Raw genomic sequence first — 10977 nt, forward strand, 5'->3', positions numbered from 1 at the left:
TTGGTTATTTTACTAATTGATTGCAAATTAGACGTAATGTTAGACACCAACAAGACATGACAAGGAAAAAGACAGGGAAATAGATACAATACTCTTACCCCTAATAGGAGTTAAGAGTATCATCTGCCAAGTTCACATGTCCTAAACTTAAATTGGTAGTAAATGGAGAAAAAGAGCCAGGTGTACCTATCATATGATTGGTAGCTCCCAAATCAAAGACCTAATGGCTTGATGCAAAGGTAGTATGAAGAGCAGTGGGTGTATTACTTTTCTGAGCTAAGGAAGTGGAGAAGGAGGCCTTATTTTGAGTGACATCTCTTAACAAATCATCATACTTGGATTTTGGGAGATGAACAACATCAATAGCTGATGGAATTGCTTGTGAAGCTGAGTAAGGAACCATGTCCCCCTGCAGTAGTCTGAGAATCTCTGCCATCTGAAGCTGCAGAGTTAGAAGCTCGGCTTAGAGGTCTACCATGAAGAAACCAACAATAATCCACAATATGTCCCTGTCTACTACAATGAGTACACAACCGATCGATGCCACTGATCAAGCCTAAATATTACATATTTATCCTCTCAATTGCACTAGTTTCGGATGCATTTAATTAATTGATCAATCTAAATAGATATGCTTTCTACATGCGAGGTGATTTTGGATGTAAAGATGAATACAAGATTAAATGGATGATTTAAAGCTCAAAAAGAGATCAAGCTCGAATGCGATGAAGAATTGGATGTTTGGAGAACAATATTGAAGATTTCAAGTGCCAAAGATTCAAGGAAACCAAGCACCAAGGATGGAGAAAAGTCTAGAAAATCACACAGTCCAATAACAAAAATAATAGACTGTTCGGTCCCACCTCGGGTTGGTTCGGTCCAACTGAAAGTTCACAAAATAGTCCAGTAAGAAAAAGTGATTTTCAGATTTAATTCGGCTCGACACTTACATGTGACTGAAGTCATGTTTGGTGCCACCGAAGGAGAGTCTGGTCCAACCCGAGGGAGACAGAGACTTCATACATAAATTAAGGAAATTCAGCTGCATTTGAAAGATCCCTTTAGTGCGATTGAAGCGTAACAAAAGTGCGGAAATTCAAGATGGCGTGAAGTCGGGGTGGATTTTCTCTATTTAAGGGGATGCCAGGGCGCTTCAAACCTAGCAACAAATGATTCAAAACACTAAAAAAAAAATCCAGTTGCAAATCACCCCTTCTCATGAATCATAACGAGTCAGTAGTGGAAAAGGCCTCATGACTCTTAGATTAGAAAAAATAATGAAGAAGAAGGAAAAGGGTGAAGGGAAAAGAAGGAAAGAAGAAACAAAATGAAAAGAAGATCAAGGAAGTGAAATAGCAAGGGTGAAGGGAAAGGAAGAAAAGTGGAAACGAAATAGAAAAGAAGATTACGAAGGGAAGGGGCCACTTGTTTATAAAAATTAGAAGAATTAAACACAAAGATTAAGAAGAAGAAGGAGGAATGAAAGAAGAAGAAGAAGAAGAAGAAGAGGAAGAAGAAGAAGGAATGGAAGAAGAAGAAGAAGAAGGAAAGAGCCCTAGGAGCACTCAGCCTCTGATACCATGTCAGAGTAGGAGGAGGAGAGAAATTGAGAACTAGAAGAGGAGAGAATATGAGAGAAAGAGAGCACATAGTGTTGGGATGTTCAGCCCTATCTTATTTATAATAATAGAAAGGAAGGTATAAATACATATATGCTCTTATTATGAAGGAAAAACTAAAGAAAGACTAGGAAGCAAATAAGGAAAGCATACAACAAAGTGAAAAAGAGCAAAAAAGGCTAAGACTAAGGCCTATAACATATAATGCCCAGGTGTATGAACCCGTGGGCCCAGTCATTGGCCTACATGCACATACACCTACACTCTCAAGTTGATAATTTCGAAAGTTGTTTGGTGCTTTGCGGTAGTATCAGGGCAAAAAGATTAACGTTTATAAAAGTGATTTTTTGGGTGTCAGGCTGAGTGGAGATGAGACTAATATGTATGCTTAGGCATTTTGGCATAAGCTGGCCTTCCTCTTTGTATTGGCAAACCACCAAAATGATTCAACGGTGGAAAGTATAGAGTGGAAACTATCAAATTGGATGTGCTGATACTTGTCCCTAGGGGTTTGTGTCACTTAAATCAAGTGTTATGTCTTTGTTCCATTGCTTTGATAGTGTTGTCAAGAAGCTAGAAAGAATGCAGAAGAGAAATAGGGCACTTGAACCCACGGTGAACCCACGTATGAATAAGAGAAATAGTCTTTGGAGAAGTTTGATTGCTCATAATGGAGGGCTTTGTTTACGCTTCAAGATATCTTAGAATAGAGCCTCAGGCTTCTAGAAGGCTCTGTTCAGAAAGAGTAGACAATTGTTCAGAAGAGGGGTTTCTTTGGCCCCAGGGAACGGATCTCATAATCGATTCTTGGATCTATGTGTGGTGACAGGCCTCTTAGCTTTGTGGGTCCTCATTTGTTTAGAGTTATTGTTGATATGGGGTTTCCTATCTCTCATTGTTCTTCTCAGGTGGGGGACAATGTGGTTTCGTTTCTGCTTTTCTGTAGAAACCTTTTAGATTGGAAATCAAAGAATTTGTCAGTCTTATGGAAACACTGTAAGGTAAAAGGGTCTCAGTGGAGAAGGATAAAAGGTTACGGGATAATAGAGAAGTGGGTCGCTTCTCGGTTAGGTCTTTCTATTCCAATGTTTGGGCTGCATCATCCCAAGGAGCCGTGAATCGCATTCATCATATTCAGAAGCATCTGGTCTGTCCTTGTGCATTGGCTTTTCGGTGGCTGGTTGGAAAAAAAGAGGTGCTTATGATTGACCATTTAAGGAACAAACAAATGATTCTTACTAATGTATGCATCTTGTGCCCGAGTAATGTGGAGTCAGCCGATCATCTATTTTGTGCATTGCTGCTTCTCCCAGTAGATTTGGTGAAGTTTCGTAAATTTATTAAATGTGGAATTGGAAATTTCTTGCTTTATTTTTGACTTCTTGAAATGTGGCATTTCAGTAGTCACCACCATTGTCATTGAAGTCTTACCCAATTAATTGGAGGAAAAGTTGGCTCTGTGGCAGCTTACTCTCCTGGGTGTCTTTGGTCTATTCGGAAGATCTTTTAGGAGCATCTCATGCTCGTCTTCAGAGTTTTTCCTCAAGGCTGAGGGACTTGTTATTGAATGGGCTAGATCTTCTCTGGTTTTTGCTAATAGCTCTGTAGACATGTTGAAAAATTCTTGGGGTGTGGGTTCCTTGTTTTATTAGCTTGATGACCTCTCACATCAGTCTTGTATTTCTGTTTCCTCTTTCGCTTAATAACTTTTAGTGACCCTTAGGGAAAAAAAGGTACTTTGGTATTTATTTATGTACGTTCATGCACACTCAGATGGCCGGGGCATCAAATCTGTGATTACAAAATTGAGAGTTAGTAGATTCCTTTTCAGTCTTGTTCAATGTTGGTTACCACTTAATATTGTTTATTTATTTATTTAAGTTTATATGATAGTTCCTTATGATTTCGCATTTCACTCCAGGTTTGACAGTCATAAGCTTGTATCATGACCTTTAATCTCGTTTAGAATCCCTAATTTTTTCTTGTAGAACCTATATTGATACTTTGCAATAACAGAACCTTTTTTCTGCCCCTGTTCACAGGAAGCCCTCTGTTATTGTCTGGCTCTTCGCTTTGTCATTTGAGTTGGGAAGAGCAGGTTCACAGCATAGAATACATGGTTTGTTTGAAAGAGCATTGGCAAATGATCATTTGCAGAAGTCAGTTATACTGTGGCGGTGCTATCTTGCGTATGAGATCCACATAACACACAACCCTTCTGCGGCTAGACGAATCTTTTTCAGAGCTATCCATGCCTGCCCATGGTAATATCTCATCTCTATCTCCCAGTTTAATGGATATGGTCTTGCCTTTTTACCTCCCTCTCAAATGAAACTGTTGCTGCCAATCCCAAATAAAAAGAAAAAGAAAAAGAAAAGAAGTCCCAGTTCAAATATTTACTGTCAGCATTTGTCAATCGAATAAGGACATTGATAACGTTGTTGATTCTCCGAGTTGAATGCTTGAGTAACAATCAAGTGATGGTTAATTTTTGCAAGTTAGTGACAAAATAAGCTGCATTCATTGATTCAAAATACGAAAAAAGAACCTGTGGAGCATAAAAGATTCTGATGTGTCTTTCTTTCTTTTTAATGTAAAACCAGAAGCATTATAACATTGCAAAGAGTTGTGTTTGATTATCTAGGGCAATAGGCCAGGAGCTGTTTGTAACTACTGCCTTTATGCTCTATTAATGGTTATCTGTTATGCTGTAGAAGGAAATCATACCCTTCCTTTTTTTTTTTTTGCTGAAAGTGAAGCATTTCCTTGGTAGAATGTACTTCCATTGCAGCTTTTGAAAGGTGTGAACTTAATTGCATGCAATAACATGTTTTTTTCTCCTCCGCCTACCAAAATGTTTGAAAAGGCAGCCAGCTGACATTGCACTTACAGAAGTTGACTTGTTCTGTATCCCAGTAATGTTGCATTTGCTCCCTACTGACTCCATTAAGATTCTCTTGACTAGCAGTCAGTAACGACGAATTGGATGTGTGGCAGCCTTCTGCTGGTTTTTTTTTTTTTGCTGGTTTGTTTTACTCCACCTGAGTTTTTTTCTTTTTCGTAAGTTCTTGGGTGGATACCAATTTCTCACTGCTTTGAAAAGTCATGGGTCATGCATGTAATGTGCATATCCCTCCTTGACACCAAACAAGCTGGATTTGATGTCCCACACATTTGTATTTTGTGAGATAACCACTCCATTGAACTGCCATTACCCTACATGACAGAAAACTTAAAGTTATTCCATGAAGCATTTTTAGCATATATGGTAGTGCGCCGTTAATAAGGAAACCATTCTCATGTATGATTGGGATGCTTCTGTCCATGCTTCTCTCCAAATATGGATTTGAGTTAGGATCTTGTTAGCCTCCAGTTCCATTCTCATTTTCCAATCAACCAAAATGTTTTTTTTTTTTTTTTTAACTAATGTTTTTGTGTAATAGTGGAATTCTGTTCAAGATCGGAAGACAAACTCCATCAAGGGAGATATCATGAGTACCAACAAATAAAAGAAGAACAATGGGCACCTCCTTTGACCCAGACATAAGACCTTTTCCTCCCTATATTAGCAAGCAAATGTTTCACTTCGAATCAAGGTGATGAATATCATCAAAGACAAAGGAGAGTTTCCAAGGCCAACATCAATTAAGACCTTTTCCTCCCTATATTAGCAAGCAAATGTTTCACTTCGAATCAAGGTGATGAATTTCATCAAAGACAAAGGAGACTTTCCAAGGCTTGAAGTGGCCTTTGAGGGCCTGACCAACTACACTCAAGGAGTCCTCTCTACAATCCCCGGACTGAAGCAATCCTTTGTATGGGGTAAGCCTTCGTCCTTAGGAATCAAGGGGGGACAAGGAAAAGTAAAGACCATTTCACCGTTAATGTTTCTCACTGTAGTGACTGTTTGACTCGGATTGGGGCTGCCTAGGGAGGACCCATTGAAGTTGGGCTTTCGCCATCCTTAGGCAGATACTTCCAAGAAGGCACACTTTTGGCTTGTTCACTATTAATAACCAAGAGCCAATTGCATAAAAGACCAGAAGTGGGTGTCCCCCTGAATTCAGGCTTTAAAAGGGCCTATGTAATAAGACTCTTCACTAGTAGAGGCTTGGAACTATATAAAATTTGGGAATATCTCCAACAGATCGCAACAAAGCCAAAGGAATCATTTCCAAAGAATCCTTTGCAATGTCGCGGAACTCTCTCTTAAAGACCAGTTGCTTATGGAAAAAAAACCCAGACAGAGCCCAAATCGTCCGTGCTGTTTACAATGAGTAAAAAGGTGACTTACCATTTCTTCATTCCTCTTGCACATGGAGACGATGCTAGGAAGCTTAGCTTCACTATTTCGGATGGGTTCAAAAGTGAGAATCTTATCTGCTATCATCTTCTGAAGCGAAATCTTTGTCCCTTCGATCGTGGGAGCTTGAAAGAAAAATCTAGAGGAAAAGGATCCATCTGCACTCCCTTTCTTAATTATCTGACCGTCTTTTATGTGAGGAATAATTATCACGTATCAATCCCAGTAAATCAACTGACCAATAAAAAACCATCAAATCAATGAAATTGTCCAATGTCTCTGTTGGAAGATGCAAACTTGCTTGTTGGAGGGCTCTTATTTCCCAAACATCTTCCCCAAGACGTACCCTATCTCCCTTCTGGACATTGAAATGAAAACATTTTTTGAGAATCCTCCCCACTTATTCATGGGAATCCTACCCTGACAGATATTCTTCCACTCACTGGACATAAATCTCCTGGCCCCTCCTTATGGATCCCAACCTCTATTCGCCTTCTCATACTTGGCAGCATCAATACTCCTCCAAAGAGCATTATGCTGTTTGCTGAATCTTTACCTCTTCTCTAGAAGTTTGCAATTCCTCTCCCTAATCCTTTCCATGGTGAGCCCTCTCAATAAACTAAATGATATCTGTGCCTCTCCTCTTCAAAGAGAGGCCTTTGAAAATTTCTAGTTGCTTTTCTACCGGAGCCGGAGCCGGAGCCGGAGCCGGAGCCTTGAGTAGCTGGTCTTAATTAGTGTGATCTGGATCCCCCAAAAGTGAGGTAGCTACATTTCCACAGGGCAACCACTCTCAACTCTCTCGATCACTGCATCCAAAATGGAAGCCACATTCACCGTAGCTCCAGGCATGAGCTGCCCAAAATAAGAGATTGGAAATCGCTCCAACTTACAACCCGATCTACATGCTAAGTTGGGGACTTTACTATCATTTAAAGCAAAGCCAACTATCCTTCTTCTGCTTAGATTAGTGTGCAACTCCAAAACCGCTTCAAAACACCTTATGGTACTTAGATTATCCACAGAATGGACTAAGCTTTACGCAATATAGATGTAGTCTGTGAATTTGAAGACAAGGACATTGTTGATTTCCCACTGCACAACCCTTAAATAAGCCACAACCCACCACCCTTGTGAAAGTCTGTTGAGACCTTCCACAGTAAAGATGGGAGTGAGGGTGATGCCATCAGATTGTTTCTCCATGTTCTTCAACCGTCAATTGATGATTTTACTCATTCCCTAGAGTTCACTAACTCTGAAAGAGGAACAATAGGATCTCAGGCTGTAGGATCTGCATTGCATGCTCGGGACCTGAACTTAGCACAGGTGATGATCCAAGCTCTGGTGGTCCAGATTGTTGACCTGATTGGCTTCGCAGTGGATGGATGGCCCTTCCTGATAAGGCTATCCCTTCAGTTAGTGACCTTGGAATGGACAGTTAAAGAAAGAAAACAGCAATGGTGCATATTCAATGTGGAAAGGCATTCATGTTGGGGTCCATCTAGTAAACAACTGCAAGTGGGCTGAGGATCTTAAAAGCACAAAGAAGTATCAGTGACCTTCTTTTGTAGTTCTTTGAAAACGGTTAGTTTTGTTCTCAAAGTATTGGGCAGTCACAGTAGAAATTTTCTGAATTTCATTTACATACATGCTGACAAAAACTGGTTAGAACTGCAATTAGAGAGAAAATGCAGGTCTTAATAATAAAAAATAATTTATTTATTTTTAGTGTTAGTGAGAAAATTTACTAAGGCAAAATAATATCTATAAATATACTAAATGAAGCCCTGTTCCGACATTGTTGGCAGCCCTCCTCTCATCTTTGTATTTTTCTATTTTTATATAATTTTCTGTTAACTCTACCAGGCATGTTACCTTGGTAGGTGGTAACTGTGAGGAAACTTTCTCATTCGCACCATATGACACACAAGATCAGTGGGCCCCACTATTTTCTGTGTGACATCCTCTCCGTCCATCAGGTGGGCCCTTTTCTATTACACAATGGGGTAAAAAAATCTATTAAATCAACAATTTAGGTGGGCCACCACATGGAACTATAGGAAGAGGATGCTGAGCATGTGTTTGTTTGGGGACCACCAGTTATTTTTCCTATGCATGGTGAATATAATGTGCCTAATGTGATGGACGGATTGGATTGCACACGACCATAAAGGTGGGCTCCACAGGGCTCAGGCATTGTACATGCTACAGCACACACCTACAAGATGCATGTTCGGCGGTGAGCGTGTGTGCTGCGCATTGGATCCCTTCTTTTTTATCCTATAACATGATCAAACACATCCTTTCAAATATGTTGATTGTAAAAAACTAATTGCCTGTTCTCTTTCCTGAATTCTTCCCAGGTCAAAAAAGCTGTGGCTTGATGGATTTTTGAAATTACACAACGTTTTGACCACGAGGGAACTGTCAGATCTCCAAGAAGTCATGCGAGATAAAGAGCTGCATTTGCGGACGGATATTTATGAGATTCTCTTGCAGGACGATGCATAACGCTTGCATTTCTCTTGTTACAGCAGCTTTACTTATGTTGTTGTATGTATATCAATCCATGGCGGTCTCATGCGGGCCGCGCAGATGAGTACGAGTCTGTACATTATGTTTCGAGCCTCCATTTCCTAAAAACATTAGTGTAATTTCCAATCTCCGTCATTTGTTTTGAACTTTTGATCTGTAAATTGGGATAGGATTATCTTTTCGTTGTTATTGAAACCCACCCTTTTGATTTGCATACACCCTAGTTTCCATTTTTGGAATTGACATGTATGCAGATAGAAGGCCGCCCATTGATATCAATTCCCTAGCATTATATGGTAACTAATCCACTATTTGAAACTTTAGTTGCAAAGAGTAACAATAAATTGCATTAGAGTTTCATGGTTTTGCAGTAAATAGGCACCCTTCAAATGGCGTGTTCTTGAAGGGCCCTACGTGATGAATGACCCAGATCTTGCATGCAAGTGCTACGTCGGCATGGGTACTACAATCTCCTCTCATGGAAATGGCTTTTGCACTGCTGCTTTTCCCCTTTGGATGGATCATAACCCAGGAACCTGTCTCAGCTACGGATGGTCGAAGTGAACTGTAAAGGTCAATATTCAGCAGTCCATTAGGTTGAGACCACTGCCTTGAAAAGATCATACGGATTGGATGATCCAAACCGTCGAGTCACTGGGATGAAACAAATTGATGGATGAGATTGTTCATAAAAGACGGGTCCATTCACAGATGTTTAGGACCATCCTCTTCCTGTGGTTTTCACAGTAGCAGAAGAGTGGTCTGTACCTAATGGACGGTCCATATATTAGTGATGTGGATTCCAACAAATCCAATTGCAACTATGTGTATGAGAATGGCTGTCAGTCTCCAGGTTAACCTACTACCCTTCTTTTACAAGCATTTTGCCTTGATAATATATGATGTTTCTCTCAAGGGCAAAACTTGAATACAAAAATTCCGAAGCCTAGCGCACGGCAGACTAGGTGATCAGTCATCAAATAACTCATACTTGCACGTGGATTGCCTGGTTATCCGGCCCGGTGACCTGACTCTGTGGGACCCACCGTGATGTATGTATGTGTACGTTTTGCCAGCTCATTTTAGGGCATGAGCCCAAAAAGTGAGGCAGATCCAAAGATGAAGTGGACCACGCCACAGAAACAGAGGGGATTGAACGCCTACTGTTGAAAACATCTTATGGGGTCACAGAATATTTGTGTTTTCCTTTCATCCAGGTCTGCCTGACGTTATGAACTGGTTGGATTACAAATAAACATCATGGTGGGCTTAGGATGGTATTAACAATGGGCCTCATTATCCCCACTGTTTGCTGTGGTGTGGTCCACTTGAGCTTTTGATGTGCCTCTTTTTTGGGCTTATGACCGAAAATGAGCTGGCAAAATGGATGGAGGGAGTGGATAAAACACATACATCATGATAGGCCCCACATAGTTGGGTCACTAGAGGTGGGCATCGAGTTGGACCGGATTGGGTCCAACTCGACTCGACCGATTTTTCAAGAACTTGACCTAAACTCTATCCGATCCGGGACCGAGTCCAGTAGGGCTGACTCGATCCGATCTGAATCCTTGTTGGCCTGATCCGAATTGAGTCCAACTCGGTCTGGGAAACTGAATCGAGTCGGATCGAGTTGAGTCTAGGGAGATAGAGGGAGAGAAAGGAGGAGAGAAAGAAGGAGATGTGGGAAACCGGGAGAGAAAGAAGGACAGAAAGAACGAGAGAAAGGAGGAGAGAAGGATGGAGAGGAGGGAAATCGGGAGATAAAGAGGGAGAGAAAGGAGGAGACATGGGTGGGTGTGGCGCCTCCTTCGGGTAGAGAAAGAGGGGTTAGGGTTCGTTCGGATTTCGTATCAGATCGGTTTGGATTGACCACGATCTGAAATCGATCCGATGTACAATCGGATCTGAGTGGTCCTACTCGATCCGCACCGATCCAGGCCTTTGGTTCAGTTTAGATCGGGTCCGATCCACTGGATCGGGTCGTATTCTGCCCAACTTTGTGGGTCACTAGGCAATCGGGGTGCCTTATGATAGCAGATAGAGCTGGGTATCGGTCTGGGTCGGACCGGATCGGGCATAATTCAAACAGATTCGAAAACACAGTAGCTTAATCTGAACTCGATTTGACCCGAGACCGAGTCCGGGTCGCCTGACTCGGACAGATCCGATACGTGGCTAACCTGACCCGAACCAAGTCCAACTTGGTCACCCTGCCCTAGTCGGATCAGGTTGGGTAAGATTCGGATCGTTGGAATTTAATCCAACTATTTCATGTGGTGTGGTCTACTTCAGCCTTTAATATACCACACTTTTGTGCTCAACGTCTAAAATGATATGTCAAAATTGATGAACGGCTTAGATAAAAAATATACATCAAGGTGGGCCTCACATGTATCTGAAAGAACATATATGTAATTACACTGGAGGTGTTATATTGTTGACGTGCATTGCACGAAAGTGCAGTGCCATCTTTTCAGTTTTCACGCAGGACTCTTGTTTTGACGTTAGCAAGTTCTA

At 41.1% G+C, this 10977-nt stretch overlaps 1 protein-coding gene across 1 annotated transcript in view; it reads left to right on the top strand.

Annotated features, from left to right (window-relative positions):
• LOC131226646 (uncharacterized) overlaps positions 1 to 8780 on the top strand; it is a 55841-nt gene extending 47061 nt beyond the window's left edge. Inside the window, exons 10-11 of the mRNA XM_058222240.1 lie at positions 3662 to 3883; positions 8286 to 8780. Of these exons, the coding sequence (XP_058078223.1) occupies positions 3662 to 3883; positions 8286 to 8433 (370 nt within the window). The 3' untranslated portion in view covers positions 8434 to 8780. The remainder of the gene's footprint in view (positions 1 to 3661; positions 3884 to 8285) is intronic.
• Positions 8781 to 10977: the final 2197 nt, after the last annotated feature.

This window comes from Magnolia sinica, chromosome 15 (genome assembly GCF_029962835.1).
Source record: "Magnolia sinica isolate HGM2019 chromosome 15, MsV1, whole genome shotgun sequence".
In the NCBI taxonomy this organism is placed as follows: domain Eukaryota; kingdom Viridiplantae; phylum Streptophyta; class Magnoliopsida; order Magnoliales; family Magnoliaceae; genus Magnolia; species Magnolia sinica.